The 18,212-nt window shown below is 50.2% G+C and overlaps 9 protein-coding genes across 9 annotated transcripts; 6 read left to right on the forward strand and 3 right to left on the reverse strand.

The window, feature by feature from the left end:
• Positions 1 to 572: 572 nt before the first annotated feature.
• Positions 573 to 3,284, forward strand: APUU_11608S (uncharacterized protein; the record flags this gene model as incomplete). Its single annotated transcript, XM_041697717.1, has 3 exons — positions 573 to 1,974; positions 2,059 to 2,689; positions 2,753 to 3,284. The coding sequence occupies 3 exons, from the start codon at positions 573 to 575 to the stop codon at positions 3,282 to 3,284; spliced, it is 2,565 nt and encodes an 854-aa protein (XP_041550974.1).
• A 1,064-nt stretch (positions 3,285 to 4,348) lies between these two features.
• On the forward strand, positions 4,349 to 5,347 carry RPL15 (60S ribosomal protein eL15; the record flags this gene model as incomplete). Its single annotated transcript, XM_041697718.1, has 4 exons — positions 4,349 to 4,435; positions 4,667 to 4,823; positions 4,900 to 5,126; positions 5,207 to 5,347. 4 exons carry the CDS (start codon positions 4,349 to 4,351, stop codon positions 5,345 to 5,347), a joined length of 612 nt encoding a protein of 203 aa, XP_041550975.1.
• Positions 5,348 to 6,611: 1,264 nt separating this feature from the next.
• HUL4_1 (putative E3 ubiquitin-protein ligase) lies at positions 6,612 to 8,163 on the forward strand (the record flags this gene model as incomplete). Its single annotated transcript, XM_041697720.1, has 2 exons — positions 6,612 to 7,161; positions 7,223 to 8,163. The coding sequence occupies 2 exons, from the start codon at positions 6,612 to 6,614 to the stop codon at positions 8,161 to 8,163; spliced, it is 1,491 nt and encodes a 496-aa protein (XP_041550976.1).
• A 422-nt stretch (positions 8,164 to 8,585) lies between these two features.
• On the forward strand, positions 8,586 to 10,204 carry HUL4_2 (putative E3 ubiquitin-protein ligase; the record flags this gene model as incomplete). Its single annotated transcript, XM_041697721.1, has 2 exons — positions 8,586 to 9,231; positions 9,285 to 10,204. The coding sequence occupies 2 exons, from the start codon at positions 8,586 to 8,588 to the stop codon at positions 10,202 to 10,204; spliced, it is 1,566 nt and encodes a 521-aa protein (XP_041550977.1).
• A 497-nt stretch (positions 10,205 to 10,701) lies between these two features.
• Positions 10,702 to 11,969, reverse strand: APUU_11612A (uncharacterized protein; the record flags this gene model as incomplete). The annotated part of the gene is made up of 2 exons (XM_041697722.1): positions 10,702 to 11,277; positions 11,397 to 11,969. 2 exons carry the CDS (start codon positions 11,967 to 11,969, stop codon positions 10,702 to 10,704), a joined length of 1,149 nt encoding a protein of 382 aa, XP_041550978.1.
• Positions 11,970 to 12,474: 505 nt separating this feature from the next.
• APUU_11613S (zinc-dependent alcohol dehydrogenase family protein) lies at positions 12,475 to 13,919 on the forward strand (the record flags this gene model as incomplete). The annotated part of the gene is made up of 8 exons (XM_041697723.1): positions 12,475 to 12,512; positions 12,567 to 12,636; positions 12,693 to 12,761; positions 12,826 to 12,841; positions 12,906 to 13,106; positions 13,158 to 13,303; positions 13,352 to 13,664; positions 13,720 to 13,919. 8 exons carry the CDS (start codon positions 12,475 to 12,477, stop codon positions 13,917 to 13,919), a joined length of 1,053 nt encoding a protein of 350 aa, XP_041550979.1.
• A 381-nt stretch (positions 13,920 to 14,300) lies between these two features.
• Positions 14,301 to 15,245, forward strand: APUU_11614S (uncharacterized protein; the record flags this gene model as incomplete). The annotated part of the gene is made up of 2 exons (XM_041697724.1): positions 14,301 to 14,728; positions 14,807 to 15,245. The coding sequence occupies 2 exons, from the start codon at positions 14,301 to 14,303 to the stop codon at positions 15,243 to 15,245; spliced, it is 867 nt and encodes a 288-aa protein (XP_041550980.1).
• A 265-nt stretch (positions 15,246 to 15,510) lies between these two features.
• On the reverse strand, positions 15,511 to 15,780 carry APUU_11615A (uncharacterized protein; the record flags this gene model as incomplete). The annotated part of the gene is made up of 1 exon (XM_041697725.1): positions 15,511 to 15,780. The coding sequence occupies one exon, from the start codon at positions 15,778 to 15,780 to the stop codon at positions 15,511 to 15,513; it is 270 nt and encodes an 89-aa protein (XP_041550981.1).
• A 641-nt stretch (positions 15,781 to 16,421) lies between these two features.
• APUU_11616A (RING-H2 finger protein) lies at positions 16,422 to 18,099 on the reverse strand (the record flags this gene model as incomplete). The annotated part of the gene is made up of 4 exons (XM_041697726.1): positions 16,422 to 17,218; positions 17,275 to 17,809; positions 17,880 to 17,956; positions 18,096 to 18,099. 4 exons carry the CDS (start codon positions 18,097 to 18,099, stop codon positions 16,422 to 16,424), a joined length of 1,413 nt encoding a protein of 470 aa, XP_041550982.1.
• Between the last annotated feature and the right edge of the window lie 113 nt (positions 18,100 to 18,212).

Consider the following 18,212-nt stretch of genomic DNA (forward strand, 5'->3'; position numbering starts at 1 on the left):
TTACTCTTCTGACTTTTCTTTCCCTCCGTTCCCTTTGGCTCGTGTTGTTTCTGTCTTGGTTGTGCCTCATTTTCGTGAATTTCAACATAGCAATACAGGTATGAACTAACTCTGGCTCTGGTGAGCAGGCTATACATTTACAGGACCTGCCCGTCTGACACTTCTCTAAGCGCTGAGCTTCGAGAGATCTTTTGGTCGATTCTCATATCTATCCAAGAGGTGAGGGAGATTTATTATCAAGCCCAGTCTCACACATGTCTCAGTTCTGATGTTTTGGCAGCAAATCCCGTGGACAAAGTCGCTGCCGGCCCCGGGATTCAACAACCTCATATTCCCTCAGACTGGCTTTAGTAGGTTCTTGTCCATCTCTCCAACGCGTATTTCCTTCTGCAAATCTCGCGAAATGCTGTCTTGAAAATAAAACACCCCAAGCGCGCACTATCTATTTTCGCCGAATCTCCAACGCCCTCAAAGCTTACATACTGATTTCTATGTAGTACATCTTTCAGTTGGGTCTTTAGACAGACTTCATTATCCTCGAGTTGCGATTGTCAACCAGTTTGGAAAATATCATGGCTGCGCCAACCAACAACAAGCCGTCGTCGGCTTCCCTGACCCCGCCTAATAATGCCTCTTCTAGGCTGGAGAGAACTCATCCTGGCATTCGTCGTTCGACTCCGGATTCCGAAGCCCTAGCTTCTTCCGACGATGATGTAGAGCATTCCCTGCCTGCGCCTTCTACAAACATGCCTGCACAGAAGCCTGCACGCCGGACCTCTTGGCTCAACGAAATCCCTGCTACCATGCCTCGAAAGGGCTCACTTACTGGGGCTCCTTTGTCCTCAGGAGCTTCCAATCCAACCAGTCCTGCTACTGACCAATCCGGATGGCAAACCAGCACTAGCCCTGGATTGAACAGCTCCATTAGTTGGAATACCGTTGGCAATACTTCGTTTCCGTGGGGTACCGGCATCTGGAATACCGATTCCCGCAAAGAACCTCCGCCTCGCCTTTCAGAGATTGTTCCGTCTCCCACGATGTCTAATCCATCGACTTCGAGCAACTACTTGGCCGAAGAACTCCTTAGTCCAACCACTCGGACTTCTGGTGACTCCTCAATCCCGTTTTCCATTCCGCTTCACCCAACACCTAAAACCTATCGCTCTCAGTCATATTCTGTGGGTCAACTAGATCCTGAATATCTTGGTTTGACCGCTGGCAGTAAGCCGCCGAATGCATACGCTGGTGGTCGTCCTAGGAATGGAGCACAGTTCTCTGCACTGCAGCATCGTTCGTCGCGCCCCAGTTTGCTCGGAGAGCTGGGCCACGACCCCGCTACTCTGGGCCGTGTACGTGAAGATGAGGATGATGGTGCTGAGAGCCCTGGTGGATCGGACGGTAGCTACGGCAATTATAACGCCAACCAAGCTCGTACAATTGAGCAACTCTCGCGAGAGAATGCTCTCCTGCGCCAGGCAGCTGGACAAGTGGATACTCCATACAGGGATCGCGCCATGTCAACTGCATCGGCAACTAGCGGATATGCAGTTGGCGGTGGCATTCGTAACTCGCATCGCATTCGCGGCAGCGTTCCGGAAGAAGCGGACCTTGCTGTAGAGGATCTCGATGAGGTGGGTAATATTCCCGGCTACCATGATATGTACAGCAACACCAGGAGGAGATTCTCCGAACATTCGGGCAATTTGGAGAAACAATTCTCTGGCTTATCGCCTGCGGAAAACCGCACTCTAGGCGATTTGAGAAAGGCACACTGGCAGACTTCTCTTGGGTTCGGTAGCCTCGCAGATATTCCCCAGAGTCGGCGTCACTCGTTCGCCGAAATACCGATTCGCCACCCATCTATCTCTGGAGACTCCCAGGTAACGAGCACCGCTCGGGTCGGATTAAGTGAGAAGGATGAGAATTATGCCAATATCAACGACGGTTCTATTCCGAATGCCCCAGGCCAAAATCGTGAGTACCAGCGCCTTGCTATGCTTCCTCGCCCCGAGGAGGAACAAATGGAAACGGAGTATTTACGAGCTCGTCGCTTTGCAGAATCCTATTTTGCTCGCGATGCATCTATTCGCAACGCGGTCGATTCCCAATCCCCTATCGCACCTTCTTTCCACCAAGGCTATAACCCATATGGTCGCCACCAACCTGCCCTCCCGCATCAGAACCAGCTGCTTTACATTGTGACCTTCAAGTGCCACCGCGCGGACGTTTTCTACATTCAAGAGGACACCGGCCTTCAAGTGAACCCTGGAGATCTGGTCATTGTAGAGGCAGACCGCGGTACTGATCTTGGAACTATTCAGCACGCCAACATTTCACTGCAGAAAGCACGGGAGTTGAAACAGAAATATGCTGAAGAGCATTACAAATGGTTGATGATGTTTTCCAGGCAAGGCCAAAACGGTGCCGCAAGTGCAGTTGGTGCGCAGGGCAATGTCTCGAGCATGGGTGGCCGGAGCGCCATTGGTGGCATGGGACCTCACGGTGCACACGGAGTGCAGGAACCCGCTGGTGAAATTAAACCGAAATTGATCAAGCGACTTGCCCAAAACCATGAGATCCTGACTCTGCGTGACAAAGAGGGAAATGAAGCGAAAGCGAAGCGCGTCTGTCAACAGAAGGTAGCAGAACACCAGCTGAACATGGAAATTCTTGACGCGGAATTTCAAATGTAAGTGATATTACCTTGGCCTTTCTCTTTCTGTCAAGCATATGAGCCTAACCGACTTAATAGGGACTGGAAGAAACTTACATTTTACTACTTTGCCGACTCGTACATCAACTTCAACTCCCTTGTTACCGACCTTTTCAAGATCTACAAAACTAGAATTTGGATGTCCGCCATTAACCCGGCGTCGTTTGTCACACCTCCATCTGCTGGTATTCAGAGCCCTAACCCTCTCGGATATGGTCAGGATGCTCAAGGTGACCGTCCCCACCAGCGTGACGCTAGAGCATTTGGCAATTCCCGTGATGGTCTAGATGCTGGACGGGATGGTGTTGCCAACCAGATGGGCCTGCTACGCAGTGGATATGGAGACTCCTATCAGCAATTCGGCCATTCCCCTCGTCAACCTGAAGCTGGCATGGGTGGACTGGGATCCGCCGATCCTTTCACCTCCTACCCGGCTGGTGGGTACGGTGCACTGGAGCCAGGGTATACCGATTATACCGGGACCTCTGGTGTTAACAACGGGGCCTCTCGTATGCACCCTGCTCCGGTTGAATGGATGAATCGTTTCCAGGGTCTGTCGCTCAACTCTTGAAGCTGGGTCTCAGAAAGGCGGCATCTCGCCCTGTTCGCATTCGATACCACCTCGAACTTTTCCTCTTTTGCTTTTGCTGTACGGAGTTATCCTAAGATTTTCAAGACTACCCACCCCACCTCTTGATTCAAGTTGTACCTAATTTCCTTTTCCTGTTCAACCTCCTTCTCTTTTCGCTGTAATGTGTCTTAAGATACTAGAAATCATGTGCAATGGGTCAAGAAAGAAATGGTCTGTCGTTAGTGCTGGTTCCAAATAGACTTTTCAGCATCACGATCAGACGGCGCGGTGGATTTTCTTTTTCAGGGAATTTTCTTGTTTATTTCTTCGGGTTTTTCTTTTTTTTTTTTTAATTCTTTTCTTAAAACTGTACAACCCCCCAGTTTGCAGCAGCAGATTTTCTGTTTTTTTTTTTTTTTCATGTACGTCTTGAGCTCATGGCGATGGATAAAACTACAGAAGATTGATTTTGCTTTGGGCCCGCCTGAATTTCTTTTTTTCCCTTCTTTTTCATGCATCAGAAAGGGTTGAGTTAGGTAGCTAGATTCCAAATTGTCTAATGATACAGGATCATTGTGCAACACCGAGTCTCAGGTTTTATGGAATCCGGTTGCCTCATACTCCATATGTAGATAGATGGCTTTCGCAGGTCGGGTGGAAGCGGACTTACCTCGGCATAGAAGGAATTCAACCTGGGGAGTTCAAGAGTCTTAGACTGTTCAAGACTATTTTGCGGCCTCGTTGCCTTAGGGTTGAATCCGGACCTGGGCTGGATGAGCCCTGCTAATGCCTGAGGCAGGAGTGGTTGCCCACCTAGCGCTGATTGGAGGTGCCATCCTCGCCTAATTTGCTAGCGTCCCACACACAACCTCCTCAAGAGATCTCTCTCTCGAACTTTTCCAGCTGTGACAACCGACGACGACAAGCCGACGACCTCCACGCCGACAAGGTATGTCAAACAGAATATTCAGCTTCAGCACCGTCTCTCTATCCTCGATTTACAATTGCGAACGACAAACTCGACGAATTGGTGCCTTGAAACTAACGTGTGACTTCTCGTCCAGATGGGTGCCCTCAAGTACGTTGAAGAGATTCAAAAGAAGAAGCAGTCCGACGTGATTCGCTTCCTTCTGCGCGTCCGCTGCTGGGAGGTGAGAACTCCCCCCCAAGATTCGATTGTTTAACATCCCGCCGGGTGCTGTACTGTGCTCGTGTGTGCCTTTGCCATAGGATACCTTTTTTCGTTGCAGAGGAAGGTTCTTAAGGGCGGCCCGAAACGATAACTTTTTTTGTCATTTCGCCGGCGGATGTGGATGTTGTGGCACAATTTTGTGTGTCTTGCTATACACTCGTTGAACTTTGCTGAGAGTGCATCAATATAGCTCCGTCAGTTGAACGCTATCCACCGTGCTTCCCGTCCCTCTCGCCCCGACAAGGCCCGTCGTCTCGGCTACAAGGCTAAGCAGGGATATGTTATCTACCGTATCCGTGTGAGACGCGGTGGCCGCAAGCGCCCCGTCCCCAAGGGTGCCACCTACGGTATGCATTGACACCTTTTTTTTGGATGGATTTTGTGTGATAGCAGCGGGCTGATTGAGGTGTTTTTTGATTACAGGCAAGCCCACCAACATGGGTGTTAACCAGCTCAAGTACCAGCGTGCTCTCGCTGCTACCGCTGAGGAGCGTGTCGGTCGCCGTTGCGCCAACTTGCGTGTCCTGAACTCCTACTGGATCAACCAGGACTCCACCTACAAGTACTTCGAGGTTATCCTCGTCGACCCCCAGCACAAGGCGATCCGCCGTGATGCCCGCATCAACTGGATCTGCAACGCCGTTCACAAGGTTCGTCGCCATCCGTACCGGAAACCTCAGAATTTTCAACCACTTCAAGACAATTTACTAACATGGAATCCACAATATAGCACCGTGAAGCCCGTGGTCTCACCGCTACCGGCAAGAAGTCCCGTGGTATCAACAAGGGCCACCGCTACAACAACACCTCGTCCGGTCGCCGCCACACCTGGAAGCGCCAGAACACCCAGAGCTACTGGAGATACCGTTAAACGTAGTTGGATGGGTTTTGTGGAGGTTCTGGGCTTGGGGAAAAAAGCTATTTTGTGGACGTGTTTATTTCGGCCAGCGCTCGCTTCTACACTGAGCTGCCAGGCTGCGAGATTAATGCAACAGATCCTCTGCATCGGGTGTTAGCAAAAATCCTTCTATTTTCAAGCATGATTCCCCGTCTCGGCTATTTCTTTAACGAAGTATGACGACTGTTTTCCGTTTCTTCAGCATTATTCTGCATGTAGAGCGTAGTACGGGCCTGTAGATTAGGTGGGACAGCTGACGGTTGATGCCGAGTGGCGGTTATCATGACCGGATGCGAGGGAAAAGCCAACAGTGGGGTTATGCTATTTATTGCTGCAGATAGTAATGGAGAGGTTCTAGCCTTCTTGAAACCAAATCCATGGCTGAAGAAAGCCTTAATGATGTCAATTACTGGAAGGGAGCGTGCGATGTAACGGGAGGATGGGCCCGTCCGAAAATAGCAGGGCAGCCGGCAGCGTCACAGTGAAACCCACCAGTTCCTGACTAGACTCACTTCCAGCCGGCTGGCAGCCCAACGGCCATCCCACCACCAGGGAACTGCCTGCCTGTCCCAGTCTTGCAGCCGATGAACTTGATGTATTCCGCTTACGGCGTAGTTACCTGATCTGTCGTCAGGCTCCTAGTAATAATGGATAGCGAAGAACTTAAGCCAATTATTCAGGTCTCTACTACTGGTCCACCACACTGTCTTGCGTAACCGCCGTTGGCGATCGCTTTTGCCTTGAGCTCCAACTCTTTCAGAACTCTCATTATTCTCATTGCAGGCCCTTTCAGCTGTCGCTGTCGTGGAATCAAAAACCTCATGTGACACCTTTGTCGGCGGACAGTTCACTTCCTTTCTTTCAGGACCAACCTACTTACAACGCACCTTCTCTCTCTCTCTCAACCGCCTTCGGTTCTCGGTAGGTCATTCTTCCTGCATATTTGCCAGCCAACGTCCTGTGTAGTTTTCAGTCCAGCTGACAGTGTCTTCTCGTCGACTGCAGGTGTTTGCTTACCTACGTTACCTCGTACCGATCGGCTGGAACCGATTGACCCTCCCTTCGGACCTATCCAGCTACGACCCCGCCAGAGACAATCTGACAATCTGCTATATTTGCGCTTGACGACATCCGCAATCAAGGACCGTCCACGCAATACATGACAACCATTCCAGAGGAAACTCCTCCCCACAAATCCAACTGAACGGCACACAGTCGGTGCGACCAATGCGACCATATGCCGTCGCGGGCTGCGCATAATCCTTCGGTCCATCAATCCACGAGTCTGGCCGGAGTCCAACCTAGCACAAGCCCCATCCGCGTGCCAGTAGTGGGAAGCCGATCTCCGAACCGCGCGCGACATGTCGAGGCAAGCACAAACCAAAGAGTGACCGGGGCGCCGTATTTCTCCCCGCCGTCACCGCAGTATCGTGGACGGCATTCTCGCTCGATTAGCCAGCCCTTTGCGTCAGCTTTTGGGGCTACTGGGAAGCGTCGGAATAAATCAATAGTAGCAGTAGATACTGACGATGACGATGACGACGATGATATCTATCTCCCGAATCCAAATCCATTATCTACGAGTCCCCGCAAGGGTTTGCCGCGAGTACCGCCGAAGGATGATTTGACAACGGGCAAGTGTATGACTTGCAATAACACGGTGCGATGGCCGCGGAATTTGAAAGTCTTTCGATGTACGGAGTGTTTAACGGTGAATGACCTGGAACCGTATCAGGAGACGAGAGACCCCATCAACCCTGGGACAAAGCCGGCAATTCCAAGGAAAGGTACGCTACGCTTCCTGCGTGTGATTTTAGCCACAATGAAGTGGGCTGACAGTTGTTCTAGCGATCCCATTGACAACTGAGCGAACCGCTGCCATTATCGATCGGTGCATATCTACTCATTTGCAACAATGCTTAGGAGCCCCGCAAGTACCGCCGAAGGATGCATTTAGGAAAGGCTTGCCTCAAGCCTCGCCCAAATCACCTGAACATTTACCGCTACCTCAACATCAGCGACCCTCACGGGGTCGCAGCGCGTCATCCTCAGATACGCGCGAGAAGGCCGATGGTGGCGATAGAGCCTTTGAAAGCTCCAGCTACCCGTTTAGGAACCCGTTTCCCCCGGCTCCCCCACCCAAGGATGCACCAGACCATCGGAATGCGCCCAGGCACGTGGCGCCAAGGGAGCATGGTCGACCGCATGACAGTGGAAGAAAGGAAAGGCATCCTTATATATTCCGAGAACTGGAGGACTATATAATATCGGGGTTTAGAGGCTGTGACATTCTGAATGCATCGTTCAACTCGGGTCATCAAGCTCCCCGACCTGCACCAGAGAATACTCGCCCCGAACCCGACCCAGGGCAAAGCCCAAGACACGCATATGTGGATCCTGTCGTTGAACTGGATGCTAAGACACTTCTGGTGGGGGATCTGGCTGAGAATTCATCTTGGTGGATGGCTGATGAAGAATCGGGTAGAGGACCCAGCCATGCCCAATCCAAGCCCAGAACTACGAAAACAGTCAACTCGAGAAGCCCTCGAATTAACTGGACGGATGTCGATCAGTGGTATCAGCTTATACTGAGAGCGGGGACTTCCTGGGTTGAGAAGTGGTCGACCATGAAACCACCTCTAACTGAAGAGGATCCCACAAAGGCCGCGGCATGGGATATGGCGGACTTGAGTGTGATCGAAAAGGAAATGACAGAATCGCGTGCACATCTACATAGGACACTCCTGAAAGCTACGGAGGGCTTCTTAAACGACCGCGAAGACCACTGAAGAAGCCTGATGATATTAGGTTTCTCCTGATATTACTTTCTAACCCGCTGATATATCCACCTACCTCGGAACTGGCAAGCCTTACTGTCCCCCGCGGTGAAAGGGGGCCGTCGCGGCCCGGCGAGAGCAATACTGGCCGACCAATGGGCAACCGATTGCACGTCACAAGAAACCATAGCGGAGGGTCTAGCCACCATCCCGGAATCATCAAGCGTATAGTAGGTCTGCTATCGGACCTACCGGTCGACTGCCATCATTATCTCGTTTCTTGGTTTTCACGCTTCTCAGTAAAGCAGTTTGAGAAACTCGTTGAGCTTGTTGGAAGGTTCGTGACATATCGCCTAGCGCGTCAGCATGTACGAAGGCGAAGCGAATCCGCGAACGACGAGAGCTACCTAATACCTAGCTTTTCAAGTGCTGCAATGAATACACCGGCGGAATTACATGCAGCAATCAATGGAATAAACCAGAACAAGCAAACCAAGAAAAAGGAAGAGGAGCCCATGACGTATGGCGACGATTGGCAAGTCCGAGCAGCTGGCCGAGTAATGGCGCTCCTCTTTACCGCAAATAATGCAGACGTCGCTCGAAGGCCGGCGGGAGCCCTGGGTCATGAATCAAGCCATCGTGGACACATGATTCCGATCAGTTCATTTTATAATACAAGGCTAGATTATTCCAACCTTGTGGTGCCTGATTTCGAGGCTTGGGAGTCGAAGACATCGAAGTTCTCATTCTGTCAGTACCCTTTCTTTCTCAGTATTGGAGCAAAGATCCAGATTCTGGAACATGATGCTCGTCGCCAGATGGAGGTCAAGGCTCGTGAAGCATTCTTCAACAGCATTCTGAGTAGAAAGGCCGTGAGCCAATACTTTGTGCTGAAAGTACGGCGTGACTGTTTGGTAGAAGACAGTCTACAGCGTGTCGGCGAGGTCCTCGGGTCTACTCCTGAGGAAATGAAGAAAGGACTGCGGATCGGATTCATCGGTGAGGAGGGCGTGGATGCCGGCGGGCTTCGAAAGGAATGGTTCCTGCTTCTTGTGCGGGAGGTCTTTGACCCCTATCACGGTAAGTTCTAGCCCCCACAACGAATCATTATATTGTGCTAATTCGCGATCTAGGGCTTTTCATCTACGATGAAGACTCACAGTATTGTTATTTCAACCCGTATTGCTTTGAATCTTCGGAGCAGTTCTTCTTGGTTGGAGTTGTTTTAGGACTTGCTATTTATAACTCTATCATTCTTGACATTGCGCTTCCACCATTCGCATTCAAAAAATTGTTAGCGGCAGCGCCGCAGACGTCCGCACCACAACCATTGACTACCCGCCCTACGTATAAATGCAGCTTAGATGATCTAGCGGAGTACCGGCCAGTTCTTGCTAGAGGTCTGCGGAGACTTTTGGAATTTGAGGGAGATGTTGCCGAGACGTTTTGCCATAACTTTGTAGCCGATGTTGATCGGTATGGCGAGGTTAAATCTATCCCATTGTGCCCTGGCGGCGAGAAGAAACCGGTGACGAATGCGAATCGCCGGGAGTTCGTGGACCTATACGTTCACTACCATTTGGACACTGCCGTCACGCGGCAGTTTGAGCCGTTCCGACGTGGGTTTTTCAGTGTCTGTGGCGGTAATGCATTGTCCTTATTCCGCCCCGAGGAGATTGAATTACTGGTGCGTGGATCAGATGAGCCGCTGGATGTGAAATCGCTACGTGCGGTTGCCACATACCTAAACTGGCAAACAACAAAGCCAGAGTCAGTACCTGTGGTACAATGGTTCTGGGAGTACTTCGAGCGCACGAAGCCTGATGCACAACGCAGACTTCTTTCATTTATTACGAGCAGCGACCGCATTCCAGCCGTCGGGGCAACGAGTCTAAACATCCAACTGGCCTGTCTCGGTGATGATTCGTCACGGTTCCCGATTGCACATACATGTTTCAACCGGCTGGGACTGTACCGGTATGCGACACGGGAAAAGCTTGAGCGGCTACTCTCGGAGGCGGTATTAAACAGTGAAGGATTTGGACTCAAGTAGTGTATTGTGCCATGCTGTGATTGAAGTGTTGAGTAATGGTCGTGCGGTACTTACTGATTACCTGCTTATCCGATATGGTTACTCGATTGGATGAATGTGTCTAGCTGATGCTTTGAACACAGTTGACACGATAGAAAAATATCATTATCTGCTTTTCTACCAGTTTATACTGACCATAGCGGTAAGCGCGAGTAGAGATAATTATGAGTTTCTGCCGCTGTAGGACTTGTAAGTTGTATAGACTATAATAGAGACTACTACTCCGTACTCCGGAGTACGTAGAGACCGACCTGTCATCCACGATCGTCAAGCACAGACGTGAAACCAAGTGGGGGCCGCCGCGGATCAGTGCGGGGTTTTATACTCGAGCCTGAGCAGCAGACTACGTAGTGATACTGATATAGTTACAGTTTGAAGAAAACACACAAAGTACATCAGAATAGAATCTTTGAGGGCATGAGATACGTAACATAGCCCGTACCCTTTCCACACTGCATTTACCTCGCCAGCCGCGTTTTCATTTCTTTATTCGCCTTTAGAAGTCGAATTAGATCCTCAAACACCGGAATAAACTCAGGAAGTGCTCGACAATAAAGGGCAGCCTCTTCATACGTGATTTCACCACCATACGGCGGTTGTATATCTTCACGAGGCTGCAGATAGATATGAATCTCGCCATCTTTCAGCGGCTTCAGGATGCGCTGAATTTCCGCTTCTGCAGCTTCTTTTTTATGGCGGGCAGTGCGTTCTTGACGAAGTCTTTCGGGGAGTCCATGTATCCAGATTCCGGCCTCGGTGGTGAGATACAGCAGCGTGAGGACCCAGATGGACCAGTGTGGTAGGATACCGCTGGTTAGGCTCGCTGGGAACTGGAGATTGTAATAGATTATTTCTGCTTGGACGGATAATAGGACCGCTGTGGTGACGATGATAAAGCCGGAATCGTTGTAGAGCAGGATCGCACGGCCGGCTAGTTTTAGGGCTTGGAAAAAGGTGTTTGGCGTGACCTTGCTGGTGGGTTGCGAGATTCGGGCGTTTGCCCATGGATGAATGGAGATATAAGGCGTCTCCTCCTATGCGAGATTGGGGAAGAATAGAAGCCCTGCCAAAAGGCAAGGAACCCCTGGAAGGTAGGGTTGCATAGGAAATGGGCGATATTGTAGCCAATATCCGTGCCGGAAATGAAGCGGACGAGACTGGAGAAAAGTCCGTCGTACTTGCTGTGGTCTCCCAAGACTATCTTTTGGGGGAGGAGAACGGCGTGCGCGGCCTGGCATATCGACTCATTGCTGGTGATGTTGCGAGCCACATGGCGGATGGCAATGTTGCCTGCAACACCAGCTACAGCGAGAACAATGAGCAAGGAGTGGATCAATTTGAATTGGTCGTTGGTGAGGGGACGACCGCGCGGCGAGTAAACAAGCCTTGTGCAGAAAAAGATCCCTAGTGCTATGGTTCTGTAGTGGTGGAAAAGATCGGGCCCGAGGAAATGGTCTCTGGTGCTTCCTCGTGCCAGTAACGCAAAGTTCGCAGCGGAGTGTACGGCGGAAAGTACTGCGTAGAAGATAGAGAAGACATAGGCAGCCTTAACGGGGCGGGTGTTGTAGAAGGGCCAGAAGGCAGTGGCAACGGTGAAGCAGAAGTAGACATGGAGGCGAGGGAGTAAGCTGAAGCTGGATGAGAAAGGAGAGACGCAGACGACAATCCCATCTGCAGCTTTGGTGGTGTTTCCTGCCTGCGCGAGTATGGTGCGGATAGTATCCATCGTGGGGTGGAAGAGGTAGATTGTGGATTGGGGAGTAAACAAAAAGAGAAAGGCCGATATGACGCAGCAGTCTTTTATTCACCCACGCCCCGCGTGTTTGTCTGGGCCACGAGCTTGGGCCGATCTGCGCAGACTGACAAGGAAGACGATTGAAGCTGCGTTGATGCTGCGTTTGTTCTTTCGTTGGGGTGGGGCAGAAGTATACCAGCTCATCCCATTCACACCACTCATACCATCTCGGAACATCCTGTGTTGGTTCGGACAGTGATCGAGCCGTTTGTCCATGTATCTCGCCGTACTTTGCCCAGATCGAATAGTGAGCTGGTGACTTATGAGTTCAATTCCATTCATTCAATGATTGGTACACATTTGGACCATCCCCCTCCCTCCTCGTCTTCTAATTTCGCTTTCTTTTCCTCTTTTCCCACTGTAACTCTTTTGTCCAGGCTCCTCTACTGATTATCTTTCCTTTATACACACCCAATCTCTTGTCAAATCCATCACCATGACTATCGCGGTACCTCAGACCATGAAGGCCCTCTTGTCAGTCATCACCAGATCGATTCACCCAAAGGTCAAACTAATTTGTCGTGCTAGATACGACAAGCCGAGAGTACAAAAGATAGTTGAGGTCCCAGTGCCCGCACTCCGTGCGAATGATGTCTTGGTAGGATCCTCAAAGCCTTCAGATAATGCCCATCACTGACCCAATTACCTATGTAGATCAAGGTTAAGGCATGCGGCGTCTGTGATACCGACCTTCGCACTCATGAGGGCAACTCCATTGCAAAGGTAGGTCACTGCCATCAAAAAAGCTTTCGAGATACAATTGAACAACGTTGATACTCTTTAAAAGTTCCCTCTGGTTCCAGGTACATCGGCCTTACCCTTCCGAGCAAACACGGTGCAGACATATAAAGACGCTAACTCACTTAGGCCATGAAACCGTCGGTATTGTTGCAGATTTAGGCTCTAAAGTCAAGACCCTCAAGATTGGTGATCGTGTTGTTGCAGATAACTCTGAGTTCTGTGGCGAGTGCTTCTACTGCCGTCGTGGCGATGAGTTGTTCTGCGAGAACTTCGACGTCCATGGCATCACCATGAGCGGGGGCTTTGCTGAATACTGCGCTTATCCTGGTACGAATTACCAGTACTTGTCTGTATATCTTGCTGACTTTAAATAAATAGCTGGCAGGGTGTTCAAGGTCAAGAACCTCAGCGATGTTGACGCCACCCTCATTGAACCCGCTTCCCGTGCCGCCCACGGTCTTGATAAGATCTCTCCCAAAATGGGCTCACGCGTTCTTCTCTTCGGCGCCGAGCCCACTGGCCTGGTATGTCAATTGTAGTATTCCCTGCAGGCCCGGTATTAACGCACCTAGATCCTCGCCCAGCTGCTCCGCCTGAACGGTGGATGTCACGTCGTTATTTGTGCCCCCAAGGGACTGAAGATGGAGCTCGCTAAATCTCTTGGTGCGGGAGACGAATACATCGAAAACTCCTTACAGGATCCCATCGACCAGTCCAACTGGCTGAAGGTGGACAATCCTTATGGCTTCGACGTTGTAGTTGAGGCCACAGGCAACGTCAAGATCCTCGAGGATTCGATCAACTACGTGCGCCGCGGCGGCAAGCTCGTCGTATACGGCGCCTATTCCTACGAGGACCGCGTCTCCTGGTATCCTAGAAAGATTAGTAAGTTCTTTCACATAAATATCTCGTTCGTTGACAAATACTTACCGCAGGCTAGTTGGCGACGAAATTCAGATCATCGGCAGCTTCTCCGAGGTCTACAAGTTCCCCGCAGCCATTGACTACCTTGACTCTGGCAAGGTCAAGGTGACCGGAATAGTGAATAAGCTGTACAAGCTTGAACAATGGGAGGATTGTTTGAAGGCGATGCGCAACAAGAACACCATCAAGGCGGCCATTATTTTTGACTGGAATTGACCATATGTTGTGAAGTAGAGATGAGCGAATGAGGCGCGGTTGGGTGTTTTATGGTTGGCATATTTGTGAGCCATATTTGTCGATAACAGGATCATACAACAGACTTAGCTTCTAGAAAATATAAAACATAATTTGGATCATGTACTCCGTACTCTTGCTCTAATAGAGTCCCGTCAGCTCCTGATATCTATGACTACCCGATGGGGACTAGCTCATATCCGAGCCCAGCTTATCGATAAGCATCAACTCAGACTGTTGCCCAAGATCCACTACTGCAATCCTGACTGACAACCCCATCTTCTTTTCACGAAACGTCCCAATCAAACCGCTGTAACTACAAATCCGAACTCTCTATTTCGAGAGGGAAGTTTATATTCCAAAATGGTCAAACCCTTAACATTCAAAGGCGACAAGCCCAAATCCAAAAAGCGCAAGAACCCCGACCGCGACCACGACCGCGACCTCTCCGCACCATCCAAACAGCCCAAGCCTGCAGAGTCTGGCGACCCAGAAGCGGACGCTGAAGCTGATGCCCGGGCAAATACAAAGGCAGAAGCCTCAGCTGAAGACCAGAGTTGGGTCACCGCCGACACAACATCAGACATCTCAGGGCCCATCGTTATCGTCCTCCCCTCCGAGCCCCCGGCATGCATTGCCTCAGATATGAACGGGAAAGTGTATGCGAGTGAACTGGAGAATCTAATTGAGGGGGATGCGCGGACTGCGGAGCCGCATGATGTGCGGCAGGTTTGGGTTGCGACGAGGGTTGCGGGGACCGAAGGGTTTAGTTTGAAGGGTGGACATGGGAGGTTTGTTCTCTCCTCTTTCATTTTTGCTTTTTACCTTTTATGAGGAACTGTATTGACTTGACTTGTGCGTGTTGGTAGATATTTATCATGCGACAAGTACGGTCTTTTCAGCGCTACTGCCTCGGCGATTTCGCAGCATGAGTCGTTCCTAATGCACCCGTCGCCTGATATCCCGGGGACGTTCTTTATTCAGACAATTGGTGGTGCCGGGGAAACAGATACGTTTTTGGGGGTAAAAGAAACGAATAAGGGAGTTGAAATCCGCGGAGACGAAGAGAGTCTCTCGTTCCAGACGACTGTGCGGATACGGATGCAGGCGCGGTTCAAGCCGAGGATAAAGGCTAACAAGGAGACGAAGGCGAAGGAGAAGGTTAGCCGGAAGGAGCTGGAGGAGGTTGTTGGGCGGAGGCTGGATGATAGTGAGGTTAAGAGGCTGAGGAGAGCGAGGAGGGAGGGGAATTTCCATGAGGAGATTTTGGATGTTAGGGTTCGCGGGAAGCATGATAAATTTGCTTGATGGGTTATTGCTATGTATGTACAGTGGATTATTGATCCAGCTTAACTAACTAACTACCTAGCTGCTAATACTACTGCTGCCAGCGACATTTCCCTTCTCCACGGTTCCGGGCGCCGCAGCTCCAGGAGCAGAACGAGTTCTCTTCCTAAACATGACACCAGCAACAGCATTCGACAAGCCACCACCATTACTTCCAGATTTCTCAGAAGAAACGCCACCACCCGCAGCGGCGGCAACACAGAAATCCTGCTCACTCCGACAAACATTACACCACTCGCGGTTTTGTATAATTTGTACCGTTATTCAAAGACTGGGAAGCAAAAGAAGCGTCAAGTGGAGGATAACGACCCTGGAGGAAAGCCGTGGCAGTGTTGAGTAGGACAAGCTCATCTGGAGCTGAAGCGGAGGTTTGTGACAGGACGTACTTGTCCTCGGAGATACCAAGAATCTGCTTGGGAGAGTCGGACGAGATGTAAAGGTCACGATAGTCCGAACCAACCTGGAAGTTTTGCTGAAGGCCCAGGTTGGTTAACATGTAGCTTGGATAGTGTTTGGAGGAGCCTACCGTGTTTAGCTATACTTCTGATCAATACTATTGTTAGAATGTCTTACGATCACCATGGCGGGAATAGACAGTCACTCCTAAGATAGTTTTGGCACCAACTGACAACGTTAGAGCACAAGTAATGGCAATTATCCAGGAAGATGCATTGTGGTGGTAGAGATAGTAATTGAAGTTGCCTACCCAATACGAATTGAAAACGAGCTCTTTTTAACCCCTCACTTTCTACAGTATGAACGATCTAATCTTCGGCATTGTTTTTTAAATTGATAAATGGACTGTGGAATAATCGGGAATTTCCGCTGCAACTGAAGGCTCTAAGACTTGCCAAGTTGCTTGGAGGTCGCTCTCTGCGAGCAGATTCCTGGGTGCCTCATTTGACGTTAAACTCCCAACCTTGGACAAGAGCCCTTCGAATCAGTTGCGAGATAAAGGAAACGGCTGATGGCAGTCGCTCGAGTTCCCAGTCGAAATCAACCCGCCCCATGCCAGTCTATCAGTTCTTAAATCTTGATGAGTGATGAAATCCATGCTTTCGAAGAATAGTGCGTTTTAAGACATCACATGTGCAAGTAGGGTATCTCAACATGGCTACCAGGAAAACACATCAATCGTCAAATCTGCGTCATCAGCCATGGGTGCCGCACGTTATCATGCCGGTATGTAGCTTCGGGAGTGGGAATCGGATAGAATTCAGGTGCCCACACGCTCTTTTTGCATAGCGGACAAAGGCTACTGCTTTGAGTCAAAGAGGTATCAATGCATTCAGGATGATAAATGTGGCCACACGGCAATTCGCGTACGGTGGATAAATTTGGGGTGAAGTCATCAAGACAAATGGCGCATGTTGTCTGTGAGTGGCTCAGTTGAGTTGTGTGCTTTGCATAAGGAATATCCGGCTCAAAGCTTGCCGGGGAGGGATTCTCGGATAAAGCTGGCTGTGGCGATATATCTTTAACCCTTTCCTGAGCCGTTTTAGAATCCTGTTCGGCGTCCAGGACACCTTCGAAGCCAGCTGAGTTCTTGCGTTGTATTATCTGCTCATCTGCTTCCACCTCCGGCTCCTTTTCACTATCTTGCTGCTTGTCCCCGCCTCGATTCGTATTATCGACTCTATCGGGCATATTGCTGTCAAACGAGGTCTGCAGCGAACGATCCTCACCACGATTGTCCACATTAGGATAGACATAAGTCGGAAGTCTCGCAATAAACTCTTGCGGGACCTTGAGGTTCTGGAGTTGGAACTGCTGATAGTCCGGCGCACCTACTGCAAGGCGCCGCCGCAAGATCTCACGTCGTCGCCTCTGTAAGAATTGATATAGGAGGAGAAGAATGACACCGAGAACTACTACGGTCCCAAGAATTGCTAATAGAAACCCCCAGATACTTGGGGTTTTCTTTCCGCTTTTCTCTAGCCAGATATTAGCCACTAACTCGCGCAATGATATTTAACAGCGGGGACCTTACCTAGGTCTATGAAAGTATACAACCGCACATATCCCCCATCGCCCCGGGAGGAAACATTTTGCTGGCTTTGGGGAAAGGTTTCATTGCTTGGATACCGTGATAGTTGCTCAAAAAGAGTAACGCCTGCCGACCCAGGAATAGCATAAATGGGGTACGGATAATCGTTCTCCAAAGAAGTCCCACCGCTTAATAGCCACATAGGATCGTCTGGCGGTGGTGGCTTTGCATCGTCACGTACTGGGAGAAAAAATACCAGCGCCTTTGTGTCTACACGACTTGAGGCATCCAAAAACGACTTGCTGCAATTCGAGGTGATCCATGGTGCAAGCCCAATAGTTTGGTATCCATGTGGGCTCACGTCTTGATGGCGGGTCACATTGGCTGGAATATACGGCGCGGTTATGTTATTGCACGGATCGCTCAGTTCCAGGCTAGGAACGAAGAGTATTCCTTGTACCGGTCCGTCTTCTGGAGCATTCTGGGTAGAGAGCGTTTGGATGTCGCCCTCAACGACGAGATGGAACGAAGCATTTCCCTGGAGATAAGATTAGCTTCGTTAATATGTTATTTGTGTCTAATATTAGTGGTGAACAAAAGATACATACACTGACAGACGCTGTTGAATTGCTCGCTTTTCCGGGGCCCGCAAAAAGCGTTGCAGCCGTGTTGAGCGATTTAGCAGCTGCAGGAAAACGAAGCATTAGCTGGAAATCGCCCACAGGCCGTATATTTGGTACATCAGCTGCTTTTAAGGCTGAGATTTCGAGGGAAATGGCGCGGTATTCCGAGCTTATTTTGCTGTAACACACTGGGGAACATACACATCGATGAACACTTCCCACTCGACTCAAGGGACTTTTAGCATCAAAAGCACATGATCAATCAAACTGCGGCGGTCAAGCGCGAAACCAATGCGGTTATAACCCGACTTCGGAGCA

This window comes from Aspergillus puulaauensis, chromosome 1, assembly GCF_016861865.1.
Source record: "Aspergillus puulaauensis MK2 DNA, chromosome 1, nearly complete sequence".
In the NCBI taxonomy this organism is placed as follows: Eukaryota; Fungi; Ascomycota; class Eurotiomycetes; order Eurotiales; family Aspergillaceae; genus Aspergillus; species Aspergillus puulaauensis.